The sequence below is a fragment of the Thunnus thynnus genome, chromosome 12 (assembly GCF_963924715.1).
Source record: "Thunnus thynnus chromosome 12, fThuThy2.1, whole genome shotgun sequence".
NCBI lineage: Eukaryota > Metazoa > Chordata > Actinopteri > Scombriformes > Scombridae > Thunnus > Thunnus thynnus.
Window position 1 is genome coordinate 5,260,301 of NC_089528.1, and position 21,379 is coordinate 5,281,679.

General features: G+C 38.7%; 1 protein-coding gene across 3 annotated transcripts in view; it reads right to left on the minus strand.

Annotated features, from left to right (window-relative positions):
- Positions 1-14,998: 14,998 nt before the first annotated feature.
- Positions 14,999-21,379, minus strand: part of brinp2 (bone morphogenetic protein/retinoic acid inducible neural-specific 2) — a 245,159-nt gene continuing 238,778 nt past the window's right edge. For all 3 annotated transcript variants that reach the window (XM_067604962.1, XM_067604960.1, XM_067604961.1), the window contains 2 exons: positions 18,677-18,983; positions 14,999-17,472 (listed from right to left, as the gene is read on the minus strand). In XM_067604962.1, coding sequence (XP_067461063.1) covers positions 16,651-17,472; positions 18,677-18,983 — 1,129 coding nt within the window. In that variant the 3' untranslated portion in view covers positions 14,999-16,650. The remainder of the gene's footprint in view (positions 17,473-18,676; positions 18,984-21,379) is intronic.

A 21,379-nucleotide genomic window follows, 5' to 3' on the forward strand; every position in this document is an offset into this window, starting at 1 on the left:
TTCTTAACAGAGGAGAGGGAGGAGGAGGACCAGTTCATCCAACTTTTTGAAGAATAGCATTCACTTTGCAATTGTAGATGACAAAAACACAATGATTCTTGATGATGATGATATTTTCAGGTGATTATACACAAATTAAAACATCCCTATGAATATTATATTCCATTTCTGCTGAGTAAGTTCCTCTAGATGCCACTAAATTCTACACACTGCACCTTTAAGCAATGACCCTGTAATAAAAGGCTTCTCCCCATAGTAGAGTTGCAAAGTGGGAGGACCTATTTTGGGTGCCCCTGTTTCCGGAAGTAAAAATCTGATTCATTTTTTTCCATAGACAACGTTATGTTACTCACATTTGGAGCACTTCAACAGCTTGCAATCATCAGTACAAAAGATGAACAACTGCTTTAGAAAATAGTCTTTCTTTGATAAAAAGTCAAAGGCACAAGACACAAACGTGATTTCTCAGAAACAAAGCTGAAATATTTGAAATTGCTGGTCATCATATAAACTTATTGGATCTTTACATAATCTTTACATAATAGTTTAAAGAAATATTTGAAATGGGAATACAGAATGGGGAAAAACACCTCCAGAACCAGCAGCCTGTCTCACTTCACCATTCTATTGAGAAAAAGTTTCTTAGGCTTAGGGTAATGAAACAGGGGTTTTTGGTACAACAAAATCTTACACCAGACAGCATGTGTTGAGTTAATGCTGCTTTGTTCCAATGTTTATTCTGATGCAAGGACAGTTTTTGTTTAGCAATGCAGAATTGTTGCATGTTAATAATGGTGGCACAGTCAGTTAGCACTGTTACCTCACAGCAAGAATTTCCTGGGTTTGAACCCTGGCTGTCTCAGGTCCTTTCTGTGTGGAGGTTGCATGTTTTCCCTGTGTTTGCGTGGGTTTCTGCTGGGTGCCCCGGTTTCCTCCCACCATCAAAGACATGTACAGTAGGTTAGGGTTAATACTCGTGTCAGTGCCCCTGACCAAGGCACTGGTAGTGGGCGCTGCACTGCAGCTGCCCACTGCTCCTAGTGAATAGGATGGGTCAGATGGAGAGGATAAATTTGGTTTCAAAGTATCTGAGTGCTGAGAAATGACAATAAAGACTGAATCTCAATCTCAATTTGCTGAAAAATCACATTTGAGACTGTGTTGATAAGAATACTATTACTGCTCAAAAGAGGGAATTTCATGTCTGGGTATATCAAGTTCTATGTTTTTAAAATTGTTTAATTTTGCAGCATATGAATGTTGTTTTTTGTAATTCCATTGTTCCATTTTTAAGCATCCTGTGGCTGTAGATTGTTTTCCAATTTAGTAGTCTAAAAAAAGCTTTGAATAGTAGAAGTTGAATTTATACATTTACATGTCCTTTGTAACAGATGAGGAACAGTTAAAATGCTATGCTACACTTTGATACATGAACAGTTGAAACTTATGATGAGAGAGCTGCTGAAAAATTGTAAATAACTTACTTATGTATACAAATAATTTTGAACAGGTAAGAAAGAACTACAAATGATATGTAACACATTCAGGTGCTTTAGATTAGGGGGATTATAAAAGCACTTGTAAATGACTTATAAATGATTCATTTATACATTTACACATCATTTATAAAGATGAGGAACACTGATGAAAGTAGCATTGCACCATTGGGCAGGCCCATTGGTAGTAACACTGTAGTTTGTAAGTGCTAACTGCTTCTGCAGGCCTGGAGATGTTGTGGAGCTGACACATAAGAAGTCACCAGCCCCTGTTCAACTGCATGTGAGGAGTTATACTCGCAGGTTACAATTGTATAGGTTCACACTATCCCAAGAGTTGTTCATGATTAGTTCATCATTAACTAATGTCTTATTACAGTTACTACTGATTGTTATTAAATTATTACTGAACATGCAATGGACAGTTTGGGTATTCATTTAACATTCATCAAAAGCCAAAACAGTCTGGCTAACATGGTGGTTTGGTTACAACTGGTCTGATATTCAGACTGTAATTTTTGCTCTGTTGGACTCCACTCCCAGATCTCAGAAAATAACTCCCCTAAATGTTACTACTGAATGATGAGAAAAACAAGAAAAAAAAAACACTCAAATTGTAGTAAAGTGTAATTTTCATAAATGGGTCTGAGTCTTGCATTAAAGCTATTTACAGAATCCATTTTTCCCCAAATCTTCAGCTTCACTTGCAATTGTTCTAAAAACCTCAATTTCAAGACAGACAGGCAACAGATTTGTAATCATTTTTGTTGACCAAAAAGGCGATTTTGAATGGCAGCCTATTGAATGTTTATGACCTGTAACCAAACATGTAACCTGTAACCATCAGTGCTGATTAAATATGAATCTGACACTCAAACAATAGGTGTAGCCTAGAAACTTTCATACATATTGCAGTTGTTTGTATAATTTCATTTTAAAAAATTACCATTAGTGTCATAGAAAGCTTGCTTTATACACATTTCTTTTAAATGTATCATGTTTTGCACTTTTTTCTAAAAAGCTCAATAGTTCTACAAACTTTCATAGCAAAGCTCCTAACTCCAGCTCCAAACCTGATTCATTCATTCATGTATACTATAAATAAATGTACGAGGTAAAAATGATCGATTAAAAAAGTGTATCTTACAATTATGATAACTTAGCATTATGTTTGCTGTAGGTGTCCAAATTAGATCAGCTTAAGATACACATGCAGAAGAATGATTGGGATCTTATGCTGAGAACAACATGTTGAGACGTTGTGTTATAAACTGCATAGATTGCAAAAGTGAAGGGTGGTGAAAAATGTTCAATATCCCAAGAGGAAAACATCCCTTGCAACAGTACATAATTAGATGTGTACATGCATGCAGTAATGTGGTCGGAGTTGTGAATTTTAATAACATGGTGGATGGTTTTTGCCCAAACACTGGTTGAAAACATGCTTTTATTTTAAAACATCATGTTACTGTTGTTTTGGCTGATTTACTGAGAAGAGCAACAGTCTGAAAGGCTCTATGATCGATGCTATGCTATCAATATACATGTTTCAGTGTATGACTTAGTGATGATGTCTGGGCTTGGCTTGGTCGTTTCGACTTTTTTCTTTTAGAAGGTATCCACTGCTGTACTAGCTTTTAAAATTCAAACACTTTGTCATTCTGACAAAGATTACTTTGTTAGAATCAACAGTTTCAGCTTCCATGAGATTAAGCATTATGAGATATGATGTTGTCTATTTTCTCTTAAAATGATCAGTTGCTGAACATTTAGCTAGCCAGTACAGTTTCTATTCAATTATACTGACAGGAAACAACAGTTTCACACGTCAACCTTGTAATGTAACTGGGGTTAGCTTAAAAGGGGGGTGACATCATCTCTCTTTACAAACATGAGCAATATAAAGCTCTACTGGACCAAATTTGAGTTGTAGACATGAAGTCATGCACCATGAAAGCCAGAATCTTTGAAAATTAGATCTTTCTGTAGCCGTGAGCTGCAGGTTTAGTATATGTTATATCTTTTATGTTTTTGTTTCCTACCACTCTACTTAAATGTTGAAGCCACGATATTTCAGTATTTGAGTACTTAAAGGGCAGAAAAGTAGCAAATGCACATCGCTGTATTCTATCAGGTGCATAGTTTGAAAGGAAAAATGTAATACACAACATCAGTGAACACAGATCCAGTTTCAGACAATGTGATATTAAGTCCAACAACTCATGTGGAACAGATCATTATGAAAATGTACAGCGTTAATGTTTAGTGTCAGGGATCTGACCTAATCATTCCCAACAAAGAAACATTAAGCTCAGAACAGCAGGGAGTGGGGAGTGATGACATTAACTCCCCCCCAGGTGAATATAGCCTCAGGGCTCTGCTCTTGGTGCTGGAGCTCAACCTGCTCGCTGCTGTGAATCAAACACAGACACAGTTATATACCAACTCTTCTGTTTTGATGGTAAAAAGCAACAATACAGTTAAAATTAAACAAAAAACATTATTTTTGACTGCAAAGAGGGATGACTAACTGTTTTTCAATTTCAATTAGTGTTTGTGTTGACATGGTCTCAGAAAGGGGGTTGATTCAACTTAATGGCCATATAGGACGTTTAGTTTACTGTTATTTTGTCTGTGTTGCATTACATTGTAAGGTGTTCCTGTTATTTTGTCCAACCAAACATTTAACAAATATGCATGTCTCCAGTTTTCTGTTTTCTCAACACTGGGTGATATATTCCCCTTTATCACACAAAATCCAAGTAAAGCAGCCAGTCATTTCATTTTAATTTTCATCATTTAATATAAGAGCATTTACAACCTCTTTAAAACACTGAGATCTTCAAACCAAGGAGAATAAAAAGCATGTCATTATAGAGCTGACTGATAGGCATATCAGAACTGCTTGTTTGTAGGTTTATGTACAAGTTAAAATTACATGAATCACTGTACGGTCACCAGGTAGTACATTTCTAGATTGTAACTGTATTCTCGATAATCATAAGCAGAGGAACAAGAGGGAACAGCAGCAGTTTTCTGCACTGTGTGAATTGATTTAACTTTTCAGTTTGTTTAAATTGTAATCACCCCTCTTGACAGATTGACCTCAGAGTTCAATACCCTTGAGTCAAAAATTTGTCAGAACACCTTATAGGTCAGGGGTAAAGATTTCAGCCAAATATCGAATTTATCATCTTGCCTTTATCCAGACTCAGTCATTTGTGGTCTAGTCATATGGGGACCCACCAGAAGCTGGACTGTCTCAATCCCATAAATATTCAACCATGCTCTGTTTTGAAGATGTTTGTATTCTGAACAAGCTGTTTAAAGTTTCTTCCTACTGATGAACTTTTTTGCAGCATAAAAGCAGAAATAAATGAAAAACTGACTTCATGAGTCTTCTATAATTATTTGCACACTGGTTGCCCTCCAGATTAATGAAAATGTGAGAACTGTTTTAGTTTTGGCAGAGTTTGGATGGGACACATCAAGAAGTTTTCTGATAAGCTTTGCATTTCACATTTTCACACTCACTGCCTCGATATGCTCCAAGTGAGAGTTGTAAGAGAGAGATGATATCAAGAAAGAAGTGAGCAAAAGTCTGTTGGGTTTCGACAAACATTTTGAAAACTTCTTTGAAATAAACAGTTTTTTTTGCCAGCAGAGGCTGCCAAATGCCACCGATGTCATGTGTCATGAAACGAAGGTTCACTGAATTTGCTCAAACTTAAATGTCAAAGTGTGTGGGCAGCTGTTACAGCACATGAACCCACACTATTGGAAACCTTTCATAATGATCAGCATTTCATTGATTTGAGTGAGAAAAACACTGTTTTTACATGTTTCCAAATCTGATAATTAAAATAGTTAAGATTTCCCAAAACATGAATGCCTGATGAAGTAATACCTACTCAAGCAAATGCTGAACTTTGCTTCAGTCAGTTCATCTGTACTTTACATACAGAAGGTCAAAGTGATCATTGGGTGAATCAATAATTGCTTGACGAGTAATTGTGACTGTTGTACCAGGTAAAAGTGCCAAAAGCCACACTTATTTACATTGTATCTCTCTTGATTTAGTTTCCTCCAACAGGGCAATTCATGAGAATTTCTTGAGTAACTGTACAATGCACAGTTTCTACCAAGTTGCAGTAAAAGCAGATCAGTAAAAAACCCATAGATGTACTGCACAGTTAAAGCATTTTTGTGGAGTTAATACTGGTGTGAATGAACTACCAACTAAAAAAAAATAATACACCAAAAAACCAAAATAGACAATATATAACTTGTGGCATCTGTAAGTGTGCCAAATGGTGATGGTTGTGTATTCTTAGGTCAGTTTAAGGTGGTTTCCGACCTTTTCAACCAGTAGTATCCTTTTTGTTCAATGTCTGCTTTTAGAACTCTGTGAACTACCACATTGCCTTGAATATACAATGGTATTTCTTCTGGAAAATATTTATAAAAAAGTATTGTATTATATCCAAGGACTAGACAATTAAGTAATCAATACATCAGATTTTCTTTTTGAATAGAGAGAGTACCAGTGTAACACACCAGCTCCTACAGAATGTTGGATAATAGCTTGTTTTGTAGGCTTCAATTTGTTAGTCTAGCTAGTTTTATTGTGTCCGTTTACAGTGTGTCATTTACAGCAGAGACTTCTCTACAGCAGTTTCTGGTGGCTCGTGTAACGTCATTTGCTGCCACAGAGAAACAAATTCCTGATGTGTGAAAACGAGTCAAAAGCATCTCCCAACATCTTTTCTGCAGAAATGTACTGAAGACGGAATCATTAGTTAAACCGCTAAGAATAACCACTGTAACAGAATTTCATGATGAGGAGCTCAAAATCACAGAAGACAGCTAACCAGAGAAAATCATTCTCGTCAAGAGAGTGACAGAAGAATGTGCGAGTATGTGAGTGATAGACAAGGAATGTATTTCTTGTTTCACTTTTATGACAGAAACTGGATTCATGGCATCTCTGGGTCTGTTTGCCTCTAAAATGTGGCAGCGTTCCCCTCGTTCTGCCCAGCAGAATAAACTGTCCTCTTCTGTTGTATGCCATCCTCTTCTGTTCAGGCTCTCGCTCAAATGACGGGATCACTATCACGAGGGACTGCTACTTCCGCTGGGGAATATTTGCATGTCAGCCAGCCTGTCTGCCTCATTCTCTATCTCAATTTGTCATCCTTTCATTGTCTTATTTTCTTGTTTTCTCATTCCCTATTTTATTCTACCCGACACACTCGTTCTGTCAGTCATTCTCTCACTCTGTGGTGGGTGAATACGAATGGATAAGCTGAGAGGAACAAAAAGGGCCATGTATATGAAAAAGGAAAAGTCTCAAAGGGAACGGGAGAGGCAAAGTGTTCTGAACGTAGATATACAAACTTTATCTTCCTGTCGTCGTCTATGTTGGTGGGATCCCTGAACAAAATGACTATACTGGCCCAATAGCAACTCCAATGAACTTCAGTACAGTAAAAAACAAATGTTACAGTGTGCTTAATTTACGTAGTCTTACATTTCAGTTTTGCAGGAGTTTTGCAGGAGATCAGCAGTCAGAAAAATGGGATGTTTGTTTGTTTTTACTTGTACATCTTAAATTTAAGCTCATTTTAACTGCTGAAAATGAAAGAAATACCTTTAACATATGAATGTATTTAATTGTAGTCATTGTTTATTTTTTTCAGCAAAATTATTTATCTGTAAATCTGAAATTAAAAATTATATTATATTATATTATATTATATTATATTATATTATATTATATTATATTATATTATATTATATTATATTATATTATATTAAATTATAAAATTGTTAAAACCGATAAACTTCTGTGTAAATATAGGCTATCCAAGTTACACTGGGGTTTGGGTGGCTTGGGGTGCCATGACAAAAAATTTCCTTTGAAGGGATGCTGCACTGCTCTAGGCCCTTCTACAAGCCATTGTGGTTAAAAGAACGAGAACTCATCCTAGCTACTAGATCATTTATGTCTTCCATCCTTCTAGTCCTACAGGATCACCACACTTGGACTTTGGTGACAGTGAATGTCAGCTGCAATATCTTGCATGACAGTTAGAAGGAAGAGATGTCTAGGATGTTGAGCTTAGGATGTTAAAGTAGTATCTCAGCAGCATGCAGGTCACCCTGCTCCAGATATCCTGCATGAAAACAGTGCAGCTGAGATATGGCAACACTGTTGGATACCTTACTTTAACAGCTCAATCAATAGCCTTCCTCCACACCTCTGAATTGCTGACAGATCTTTTTTATCAGTTATTCAAATAGCTCTGGCTCATTGACAGCACTTTTCCCCAATTACCAACTCTAAAAATGGCATATTTCATTGATTATCGTGAAACACAATGTAAGTTAACTGCTTTTAGCTGCCAACCACCTGTGTTGACAGAAAATGACATTGCTACCAATGGAGTAAAATAAGCCCCTTTCCCCAAACAGACATCTGCTAACACAATGTCAGACTGAATAATGAAGTGAAACAAAATTAAAATTTTGTCTGATTATGAGGCTTTCAACTCAGCTCCTACTTTTAATTAATTAACTAATTTTGTAGGAATCCCACCCATGACATAAACACCTCCGAACATCTCCAAAACTGAGAGACAAAAATACTTTTTATTTTATGTCCTACCTACATCTGTAATACCTACATCTGTAATCTCAGATAGATGAGAAGTCCATTCAACTCCACTCAAACTGGAAAAGTCCATTCACCTAGACTTTTGAAAACAACTTATTCTCTGTTAACAAGAGATCTGTCAGTCTCCAGCTCTTTAAAGGAGGACTAGTATGACTTTAGTAACAATGGTATGGGTGAAGCTCCAAAAACACGAGATCAATTCTCACACTGCAACTCACACACCTTTTCATGAGATCCTCTTTTGTAGACAGCTAGGCTAACTCCATGCTGTCAGTTTGTACCACTGGCTTTCTGTTAAAAATTCTTGATGCCCAAACTAGGATAATCCCGGTGGCATCACTAGAGTTATGTTCTCTTGACAAAACTCCTCCAGAGTCACTGCAGACATTATACAAATGTTTTACAGGTTGAATAGTATGGCTAGTAAACTGATCATGATGTGAAACATAGGTGGATTTCCCCTTCAACAGACACAAATTCCCATTTTTTCTAACAAAAAACAAACACACACAAAAAAACCACACATCTAAAGTCAAAAGTCCAGAGTATGCCTTTGTGCTCTTCCTCCTCTCTAGAAGCCAAACACGAGTCATGTTCTCCCTTTCTTCTCCCACTCGATATGAAATAAAAGCAGTATCCATGCCTTTAAGGGTCACTATACACTATTTGCCCTTTTTCCTTTCACTGGCCAACACCTGTCTTTAGTGTCCTGAAAGAGACCGTTAGTATCTGGGCACACAAACTACATTCAACATCTTTAATCTCCTGCTCTAAGGTCTGAACAGCCTCTTTGATTCTGGTGCTAGCTGAGAGGTTTAGTGTTGGCAAAACACCCATACTGGAGCTTTTCCCACCATTAGCTTAAGAAGTCAAAATCCCCCTTTCTAACTCTCTCTCCAGTGCTCAGAGAAAACTCACTTTGCAAAAATCAAAACTGTGCTGCAGTTGAAGACTAAATAACCAATAAGGCTTAGATTGTACTGGAGGAGATAGATATAAGTTGCCTGTAGCAAGGTGATGTTGTTAAAACCAATAGGATATAGATATAAAACTGCTTACGTCTTGAGAGCTAAACAAATAATAAGATATAGATCCTGTCTAGCCTTGCTGTACTGATCCTCTTACTTTCTGTCCCAACATGGCCTGCTGCCGAGCATCTCACCCACCACGTATTGATTCAATAGAACTAAATCCGCTGTTAATTCAACAGATAGGACTTCCAGGGACCCTCTGTAATACTTTGATTTTGCTTGATTTGCTGTAAAAGCTCCTTCAGTCTCTTAAAGACCTGTAAGAACTCTGATCCTTGGTAAGCAGCACATACACCGAGCAGTTTCCGATCTTCCAACCCTATTGCTAAGGTGTGGTTGAGTTCGGTCAACTAAAGAGCACATGGTTAAGGTTAGGTAAAGATCGCCTTAAAGGTTAAAAGAAATCAATGCTGACTGTTGAAATGGGGCATGATCCACAGCCTACAGCATGGAACAGTAAAAACTTCTTGCTTTGCAAGATTATTTGCACTAACGCAAGAGGTCATTTGTCAGGAAAGTTTAAAGAGTTCATGTTTGAACTCACAACTACTGCTGTCATATTTCTGGTGAGGACAGCTTCCATTAATGACCCTAAATCCTGCATGTAGAAAGGACACACTGCAATTTAAGTAAGCAGAAGAGAGAGAGAGAGAGAGAGCAAGAGTGAGTTTATGTCCCATTGTAAACATTTTACACTGTGGCATACACTATATGATAGCCCTACTCATTGCAAAAAGACACATCTTGTTTGAGTTGGAGAATATACAAAAGCACTTATCCCAAAGTGCACTTCTGTTTCTAGAAATAAACAAGGCAGCCACCTGAGTGAAAATGTCAGCTGAATTAATTCATCTTCACCTCCAAGGAAGAATATGGCAGATTTTCAAGTTAAACTTGGTCCCCTTGCTGCAACATAAACAACATAATCCTTCTACCTTCATCTAAAGCTATGATATTTGAAGATGTGAGGTGTTTGGATAGAAAAAGAAACCATGTGGTGTTCTTTTAAACCAGTCATACTCCACCAGGATGAAGTCTGGCACTGATGCTCAGTAATTTATTGTCATCAAGCAAGCCACTAGAGTTAGTTAGCAGCAGCAAGAGGCTTTGCGCAGCTCATTTTTGACCCCCACTTTTTTCATACACTATATTCCACTAGTGTAACACTTTTGTTTGCAAATCAACACATAGCAACCATTGTTTTGTACTTAGCAACTGTTGTCCCCTGAAACATGGAGGAGATATAAACATTCCAGAACATTCTATGAAAAGCATCCAAAGAATATGGCAGAGTTTGAAATCACTCCCTTCCTCCCTATTCTCCACAGACACCCAGTAGTCCCCTCTATAATCATCAGGAAATTGAGATTTTGGACATCTATCAGTCATCAATATTTTGTGACTGTAATTTTTGCCATGGACACTACTTGAATTGTGGGAGTTTTTAATGGTGGAGGATAATTGTAGTGCACCATATAGTAAATAGGGATCAGGACTGTGTTATCATATATATGTGTGTGTGTTTTTTGTGTGTGTATATATATAAACATATATACATAGTTTATTTTACTACAGTATATTGAGGAATTAAAAATTTTGAAAATGTATACATGTGTTGTGTCTTTATATTGTGTTCATCATGTAAAGAGGTTGTTCTTGAGGAAAACCATAAATACCATTATTCACTGCGGTAAGTTTTTTACAGTAGTGTTTTGAATTGATCTCACCAGTGTGTAATGGCTACTTTATACTGTGTGTGTTTGATTAGTTTTGTTTGATTTCTGAAGGCAAAGTTTGGTTTAGATGAACGATTACATGGTTTTGAGTGGAGAGTTTGATTTTGACATGGAAGTTTGAAGTTTGCGAAGATGAGTGTGCTGTTATGTATTTGTGTTTAGAGTTTTGGGAAATGGAGCATAATTTCAAGAAATGTGTCTTAGCAATTGAGAAAAACTGTGGTAACAACTTGTCTGTACGTAACAACTAGCTTGTGTGGTGCAACCAGTTTTAATTCTGTGATGCGTAAATCTCCACTATAACATAATTTCTAGGTGAAGTTTGAACTTACAAACAGGTGGTGCATCCGGCTACCCTGCTACTCTCTGTGAATTCACAAATATACTGTATGTACAGTAGGTCACTGAAAAAGATGCAATAAATCAGTGATTAGTTCATCTGTCCATTCACATTATTGTCATAGTTTTTGCATTCAAAGATGAATTTTTTGTTTTGTTTTGTTTTGCTGCGAAAAGGTCATCGACATATTTTCACCCTCGTTTTCCTTGACAAAATAAACACCAGTGGTGTTGGAACTCTTGTCGCTTTGAAAGTTGTTCAGTTGTGGACAAGGTGGAGAAACTGAATGCATGAAAAAATCTGTTATTAAGGGCAAAGAAAGAGAGTAGTGAAGGGATTTTTGTTAAATAGAAGGCAGGATGTTGGGACATGTAACACTGTAAGAGCTAACTTTTTTTTCCTTTTTACTGGAGTTCTTCGTCTTCAAAATGCTGACAAAGAAAAAAGTCTGCTGCAATACTAGTGAATTTGTAATGTGACCTTGTCTATTCTTGGTTGGAGGTAATGAATGAGTTTGCCGAGTGAGTCTTGGAAAGCAATGTGGGGAATACATTATTTTTGTATTTTTTTGCAAGCTGTCATGTGAAACTGAAGAACTCTATAAGAACTGAATTTCAGATTTGCCAGCCATGATGGTGCTACTGACACAGTTATAATCAACCACCTTATGATAAGAACAAGTCAGTTTGCCTCTTCCTCTCTCAGCCAAGGTCAAACAACCTCTAACTTTGCATCAAAATGTCCTTCTCACTCTCACAAACATGAATCATTCCTCTAGATACATTTGTAATAATGTAATTTGAAAGTAATTTTCAAACCTCAAATCTACACCGTTATTGATGAGTATGTCAAATGACCCACAGGTGCACGAGCACAAGGTCTGCACACACACACACACATAAATGCACACGTGCCAGTCGATTTCACTGATTCTACCTCATTAATTCACACGGTCTGACTCTCTAAACATCATAAATCACTGCAAGACTAGCGAGCCCAACCCCTCTCACCTTTTCTCTCCCTCCCTCTTTTTCTCACCCTTATCTTTCCTCCATCTCTCCCTCTATGTCATCTATTCCCTCCTCAATCACCCTCTCATTTTCTTTCTCTTCCCCCTTGCTTCTTTGGGAGGTGCAGAAAGTTTGTAGTATGCAGTCTAAATAGTGCTCTGATAGATTGGCTGTCTTCCACAGGCCTGAAGATTAGCCCAAGGGCAAACCCACTCCTGTTTCCTGGGTGCCATGCTGAAGATGAATAACTGTTTATTAACCCAATGCAGAGTGGGTCCTTCCCCACCTCATTATGGGGAAGGAGGGGGGGGGGCTCAAGTTGGCCAACGTGGCACTCTCTCTCCCTGTCTTCCTGTCTCTGTCACTCTTCCTGTCTCTCTCTCTGTTCCTCGCTGCCTTTCTCCAGCAGATAAACCAGCAGCCTGATGTAATGTGACAGTGTGCGTTTGGTTCTTGTTTGCTTCCTGACAACCCAGGAAATTGGCTTTTCATCTTACAAAAAACACTGCACTCTGTATATTAGAGGACATTCATCTTATTATGAGGGGCTGAGGGTAATTGGAAGTTTATGCATCATTTTATGGCAACGCACTGAGGGCCAGGTTTACTCAGGCATTTGTGGCGTTTTTTTCAGGCGCACGTGTGACACAGAAACATGTGGTGTATGTACAAAACAAGTGCACCAGGCCGGAGTTGCAGTTTAAATGTCATTTTAGCAAATGTTTGCAAGGCGCACCTCTGCCCGTATTGCAAATACGTTTTAGGGAGGACTGGTGCAAATCATAGGTGGAGATACAGGTGTTGATTATGCATTCTGCTGGATTTACTAAAGTCAGTTTCACTTGGAAAATTCTCTGGTTTAAATAGAGTATAGCGCAGATTTTTACACAAGCCACATGGAAGGTTGTGCTAAGAGTATCGTGAATTAACCTTTATTCTACAAAAATCGCAAAGACAAGGCCTGAGCGAACAACAAAAATATCTACAGAGCTGTCAGGGCTGTAATCACTCACAAGCTGAGTCCAAATCTGAGCAGTTTCAAGACTGAGTCAAGACTGACACATAAAAGGGTGTCGAGTCAGTTACACAGAAAGAAGGACCCTCTAAATATTCTTTATAGAGTGAGTGTAAACTGTAATACACTGAGTTGCCAGGTCCATTGAGCTAAACCCAATGCAGTACCTTCATGAAGGTTACAATGTCCTGTATTTGTTGAAATTGTTCAAGAAAGGTGTTGATTCAGCTTTATGGTCAGTATGGCAGTATTACACAATACAATTCAAAGTACAGCCTCTAAAATGGTGGCTTTAGTTTTAGCTGGGTAGACCTAATAAACTGAGTGTAATCAATACAGAGCTGCAACGATTAGTCAATTAATCGATTAGTTGCCAACAATTACATTAATCAGCAACTATTTTGATAATCAATCGTTTTGAGTCATTTTTTAAGAGGAAAATTTCCAAATTCTCTGGTTCCAGCTTTTAAAATTGGAATATTTTCTGGTTTCTTTAGTCTTCTAAGAGAGTAAACTGAATATCTTTAGGTTGTGGACTGTTGGTCGGGACACAAAAAGACATTTGAGGACTTTGCCTTGGGTTTTGGGAAACTGATATTTTCACCATTTTATGGACAAAACAACTAATCAATTAATTAAGAAAATAATTGACAGATTAACCAATAATGAAAATAATCGTTAGTTGCGGCCCTAAATAAGTACTGTTTTTTGAATTTAGAAAAGTTAGAAATGTCATAGAATCAGGAGACAATGACCACAATGAAAAAAAAAAAAACGATATTAGAACCAAAATATTTTTGAACAATTTTACAAACCATGAAAGTTTCTTCCCACACATTTATGCATAAAACTACAGGTCTAAGCTTAAGATGCTGGGTTGTTACAGGACACACTATGGAAAGTAAATACACCTGCACTTGTAAATGACAGAAAAAGAATTTTGCATCTCTATAGGGCACCTCTACAGTGTGTTATGAGAGCAGCCATCCATGGTGGGCAGGAATTTTTAACTAAGATAAAAATTGAAAAGTTGACAACTCAGTCAAGACCAAATACCAGTGGCTGGGACTGTCAAACACTAATAAGTCTGAGACAGGTCCAAGATAATAGAGAAACTGTCTTGAGACTTGAGACTGATGCTGGACTCAGGTACTACAGCCATGACAGCTGCACTTTAGTCAGCCTAACTAAAAAGAAATAAACCCATAAAAATATAACACTGTAAATATAAACCAATAGAGTAATAATTATCAATAAACAAAGCATCTGATTATTTTGTGACAGCAAACAAACGGGGGACAGGATGTTGTAATTTTGTGTTCTTAAAACTGGAATTTGAACATGGAGTTCAGTGAACTGTGACATCACAACAGTCTAGAAACTGCATTTACACTTATAGTGAGCATCTGGTTGCATTTACCTCAGTATTCTAGTGAAACATCAGTCATATCAATAGCATCTTGACCTTCCTGCACCTATTCATGCTGTATCTTTTTCTTAGTAAATCTGGGCCTGTGTGTGTACAGGGTTCTCACATGGTGAGGACAGTGGAAAAGACATGATTTTTTGTTGTCAGCACATCAAAGATAACCTGGTTATGTAATATATTGTATATCAATGTGTTATTTCCCAGAGCACACGTTACAACAGTGAAGGCTGAAAGCAATTTCTGAAACAAGGAAAAGGATCTCAAATAGATAAACCACTTTGTTTTTACTTAAGCAAGCTGAGCACAGAAGAACTGCTGAAAATGACATACAAGGTTTACTGACTTTCAGTGAGAAATTAGTGAAGTAAATGTAAAATCATATCAAGTATGATCCTGGTAAGTTTGCAGATCTCAAGAGTACCATCACTGCCCCGCAGAAACCTTGTTACCCCAGTCGTCGTGGTAACTGGCAGCTAGCATTGGACCCATCATGTAAAAAACGAAAATCTGTTTCATGGACCTGAGACTAAGCCAAACCATTAAAAACCATTTTGAAATAATAGTAAAATCAACCAGGTTCTATCAGTTGCTTAGAGGTTCTCTAATTGAATTTTGCAGAACAATTACAGTATGCAAGTACTGGTGTGCACTGTGAATAGTGACTCAAAGTTTCACAACACCAAATCAAAAACAAGTAACTGCAGAAAGTGTGACTGGCATTTACATGGAAAAGCTACATTACCACGTATTCTGGAGAATGTGTTTGTTGTTCTGTCTTGGTAGAAATATTGAAATATAAAAAGCAATACAGCCTTCGCCGGGAAATCAAACACAGAAACTAAATGTGCTTCTTATCTTAACATTGACTCTCCATATAAGGCATGAGTTTGTTTTGTTATAAACATTTTTTTGGTCTTTGCACTTGGTTATCTAAAAAGCAATGTGCACTTGTTCACACCTTGGGTTAGATGGAGCATTATTTACAGCGCTAGATCCACAGACCTTTTTGTCACCACATCAGAAGATTTCTTTATGATTTTCAGCTCAAAAACTTAACTCAACATTTAAGATATTTTGCCATTCAATTTGCAGATGTGTTCACCGTCTTTTGGTATAGACACACCACCAAGGACAGAACATCACTAACAGGCTTCTCACTCAGATGTTAAGCATAGATACTTACAAGTTTTCAAATGCCAGATAAAATGGAAGGCAGGGATTAAAAAGAAATATTCAAAGACAGTAACAGGGTCCAGGATTATCAAATTTTAAACTGTTAAGCATAACATAACAACTCATTCAGCACATATATAATATTATCCAATTTTTCCCTCCCCAGAGATTGTTCTGTAGCCAAAGAAAATAGGGTTAGAAAAGGGGGAATCCTCTTCCATTAACTAATTTTTGAAGACCCCTTAAGAGTTCCACTTTACATATCAAAATGGCCTTTATCTTTGCAAGGCAGAGGTCTTAGGTATACGTAATGACATCGGCTCTCTGAGGTTCAAAATCACAAAGACGTCGGTGTAAGAGAGTCTCTTAGCTTCATCCAGTTGTACAGTTTGCCAAAGCAGGGCTGTAATAACAAAAGTTAGCCTCCAGTTGAGTACAATAGAGCTCCTGAAAGAGAGTCTCAGAATCTACTGTTCTCTCACAAGTCTTCAACATGACTCTGCTGTTAGCCAAAGGGCTCTGATAGCAACAATCAGCTGCTCATGATAAAAATTTGACACTGGAACACCACCCAAGAGTGACCATACGACTACCCCAGCAGTCAGGTTTCAGAGTTGGATGTTTTATTAATCCAGACAATTTAGGTCCAAGACTCCAACTGATTAGGACCCGCCCGCTGAGTCTAAGGTTGTCCCTGAAGCAGCTTTCTGTGTGTGGTATCACTCTTGAACTAGACTAAGCTAGCTAGCTGCACAGCTGGGCCAGCTCAGGTTCAGGAGAGGCATTGGGAAGCTTGGAGTTGAAGATCTGCAGAGAGTCCTTGATGCGTGCCACCTCAGCGGCCGACAGCTTGAGCCGATGGCGTAGCAGGCAAGAAAACAGGTCCAGTGGCTGCGGTGCTGGTGGAGACAGCCTGTTAATGCGATCCCTCATCTCCAACAACATCAGAAAGGCAGCATCCTGCGTACCCTGTGTGTAAGGGTAGTCCAGCTGGAGAATCAGATCCTTGATGCCTTCAGGGTCAAAGTGCATGCTGTATCCAAACACTTTCAGCGTGTTGATCTTCATATACCCCAGGTTGGACGTCTGGTCATCCAGGTCTAATGGTTCATAGAAGAGTGTTTCATTCACTGTTGGATCATCTGTGACAATGCGGCTTCGCAGGTAGATGTGCACTGTTTCAAAGAAGGACTTCCATTTGTTGCCCAGAGACAATGTCCAGTTGTAACACTGTGCCGTGACGACGGCGTCCAGTCGAGTTCTCTCCCAGTCAGGGAAGTCAGGCTGGTTCACTGGCATGAACCAGCTTTCTGAGTGACTTCCACCAAAAGGATTGACATAAATGGCAGGCACGGGTTCCAGTGTTGAATTCTTAGTCGAGCATATCTGGAAAGAAATGCCCATCAGCATGTGGATGAGATTGGACTTATTTTTGTTACTCTTGAGTGTCAGCAGCATCCTCTTCCTCCAAGCAGGATTGAACCAACTTCCCAGGCGGACGTCATTGCTGATGTAGATGGCGTGGACTTCTATTCTGCTGTCCAGTCGCTGAAGCAGGTACTTCACCTGCAGAGGGATTAAAAGACTGTGAGATCACTGACTGTCATTACTGAAAGACTCACATGTCAAAAAAGAATAGTGATGAAAAATCTCTCCAGTACAGCTGTTGAGACTGCTGAGCACACTTTGTGCAGAAATTGGTTTTGTCAAGTCTAAATGATGATCCACTGAAGCGGGTAAAATCTGCCTACACAAAGCAGAGTTGGCAGCTTGGTGCGAAAACTAATAACTATATTTGATTTACAAATCTTATCTATAACATTTCTTCAATGCAAAGTAAAGGATTGAAATGACTGTTAATGTGGATATTTTTGAAGAGTGAAGGCTATAAATGTGTAGCTACAGACTTTTTTTTTAATATATATTGCCTTTTCCTTTTCTTCATTTTGTTTCATACATGGCCAATCATCATTCTTATTACAGTACATACTGTACAACACAAATATATATTCAGTGGGTTAAACTTAAAAGCTACATGACTTACTGCCATGATGATTTTCTGGTCAACTTTTTTTGGTCAATTTAAAAGTTTTGTTATTGCATTTGTTTTGTAATTATCTGTATTTGTTATAATGTGTGTTCTCTGCAGTAAGAGTGTTTTGTTTTTGGTTGACAAATTGTAAGGACCCAATGTGTGGGATTTTAAATTTTCTACTTTGGTTTGTGGCATTCCTCATGGTAGTATCAAAAACACTTATGTCATCAGCAACTTTTCAGTTGAAAATTGCTATAAACACACAAGTAATCTATACATTTTGTCTTTAATGGCCCTTAAAGCCTATTTTCTAAATCAGCTTCTTACTCTGAGCAATGGTGACCTACATGAACATAAAAGTTTCTGCAAAACTCAGCTCTTCTCAGTGGTTTGAAGTGGGGGGTCTCAGTTGTAAAAAGGTGATGTCACATATTTCCATGCACCAATCAGAATTTAGCAATATTTGAATCAGAATCTGATGATATTCATATTACCATATTTCATTTTTGTTTGTCAGAGACTGTAACATTTTTCCAGCACTGCAGCCATGTAGGACTAGTTTGTCATTGTGTGGTGTATTTTGCTGTGCTGTATTGGTTATTGTTGGGGGTAGGCACAAAAAGTCCAGTAGCAATGTGATTTTTGAATTTTGATCTTTGTCATGATATTGAGTGTAATCAGAGGTATCAGAGATTTGAGAACTAGGGGAATACATATATGAGAAGCTCTCCAAACCTCAGCGTCAGGCATGTCCAGGTCTAAGTTCAGATAATGGTCCAGGGATGCAGCGATGCTCGGCCGGCAGGAACCAAGATGAAGGAGGTTGCCATGATGACAGGCTCCGCAGCGGGTTGCGTTGTCACTGGCACAGGAGGAGCAGGAGGTGGAGGAGGTGCCCACAATGCAGGGAATGACTCCCTGGCAGGTAGGCTGCTCGACGGGGCAGCTACAGCTCTTCACCTCCTCAGAGAAAGTACCCAGCATGCCATGCTCATTGCAGTAGAGTAGCGACTGGGCCCTGTTCAACCAAAACCCAACGGCCCTGCAGAGGAGAAAGAGAAACATACTTTTGCAGTTTTCTACACAGTACACCATATTTGAACACAGAAAACAGGGAAGATAACTGTTTACAGAGTAATTCAGCACTTCATCACTGCCATTTTTGGTTGAATCGTTCAAGCCTGTCTCACCTCTGACCACACTCAGCATCACTGATGGATGTGATTATATGTGGTCAGAAGTGTGCTCTGTTGCACCTGTAACCACACCCAACAGTGATGTCACTGTGTCCTGGAGTACACCTGTACATCACTGCAGCAAGGTGAGAAGTTAAACCACTGGAGGTCAGCAAAAACAAGATTTTCAGGGGATGTTGAGTTGTTGTTTAATTGTTGTACCCAGGGACTTGTTCCTCTTCATGTTACTTCAACAACTACTAGAAGAATAAGCTTAAATATATAGAGAACACTCATATTATTATACAAAAAATACACAATACCTTGAGAATAAAGTCGTAATTTTGCGTGAAAAATTGTAATATTTAATATAATATGAGAAAAAGACTCATAATATTTTAGAAATAAAGTCATACAAGAAAAAGGTTGCTTTGAGAACAAAATGATGTATGCGTGGATTAGGTTGGTTAGGTGACACGTGCATTTTTTAATTGTCCTGACAGTCCATAATGCATTATCTACTATTTTTTTTATTTGCAGGAGACCGCAGAGTCCCTTTCCTGAGGCCGTTACAGAGTTCTCATCTATGTCTCCAGTCTGTCACCTGCACATCCCCTCTAGCGTGGCTCTTCCACAGATGCCCGGCACAGTGACCAGGAGCTAGAGTCTTCACACGGAGGGGGCAGAGCATTCTCAAGGGGCCCTTCTGATAAAGTCATTTTAAAATTCACAGCTGTAAAATAGCTGATATATCCTATCCTATCCAAAAACACAAATTGTCATTTATTGAGCCAAGCAAGCCTCTGTCTAAGAAAACATACAGTGAAGCCACTTTGTCTACAACAAGACAAGCTTGTTATGAAGAACAAAAAAGAAAACAGGTTGTCAGTCGCAGTTCAAATGTTTCAGCACTGAGGACAGCATGAGGCACTCTATGTGCATTGATTGATGAACAGTTCAGTACAATCGCTGACAGACAGTGACAGGCCAGGTGCTCTGTCTCAGTTCCATGTCGTCCTTACATCATTAGTGATATGAACTACCATGGAGAATCAATAGAAAAAGTTAAGAGAAATTCCTGCTGAGCTGCCCAGTTGGGTTCCGCGCTACATCCTTAGCAGGGCTCCTACTCAGCGTGGGCCCTGTGGCGGTCGACCCCTCTGTCCCTGTGGCCGCTCCACTTATGACTGTGACTAAGCTCTCTCTGAAGTATGCACCTACATGTAGCTCTGTAGTGCGAACAGATGCAAGCCTGGACGTGATGTCTGGACTTTGGCTCTGTATCCTTCCACCAACATTTGGTTTCAGTTGGGTGTTGTGTTGCTATTAGCTACCCCGACAGGCAGAGTTCCATGCAGCAGAGGACTGCACAGGACAAATGACTGTAGGAGGCGCAGCCTCATGGCTACATAGTGAGTGACAACATAGTGTCCAAGGGTTACATCACATCACACCAGAAGGTGGCCAGTACAGTCCCCTGCTTTTTACCAGAGGTACCACTTTGGGACTTATTTACCCACACGTTGGAAATGTACAAAATATTTATTCATTTGTTATTGTGAAAAGAGAAACAAATAGCAATCGATTTTATGGAAAAAATACATGGTAGATTTAAGTATATGTGCTTCACAAAAACAGGAATTACAAAACGAGAAGGTTTATGAAGAGAACTGTTATTGATCAGTATTAAGTTACTTTGACTTTAAAAGCGAACATATTACATCAGTTGTAGTTAACTAAAACTGATAGCAGTAGCAGTGTTAATTTCAATTTCTCTTTCTGCGTCCTCTCATTGTGCTTCCCCATGTATGATATCCCCTCACAAGTTACACAGAGCTGCACAGATTCTCAGTATTTTATCCATCTTGGGGGTGAGTCTCTAAAAGTGTTTTGATGTGTTTCAGTCTGCAAATCATGCGTTCCGTGCGTATTCTCACATTGCTGATCATTCTGGTGCATGTGGTGTCCTCTCCTCCTGAAAGCTGAAAGCCCCTTTTTGTGAAGGCAGGGATGGTCAACTTTACCCTCCTCTCACTAAGTACATCTCTGATCACCTCATCACCTGGACGGAGATACTCCAGGAACTGTGAGTCAGAGGTGATGAACTTGTCGCTACTCCTTCCTCCAAATGCTGGTGAACATTATCAAGCCACAAGGTGCAATGGCAACCATGAACTGAACTGTGTTCTGCCCATAGAAATGGCTGTAGGATTCTCCCCTGGAGTCAAGGTTTCGGGGCTTCTGCAGGCTGGTTTCCGAACAA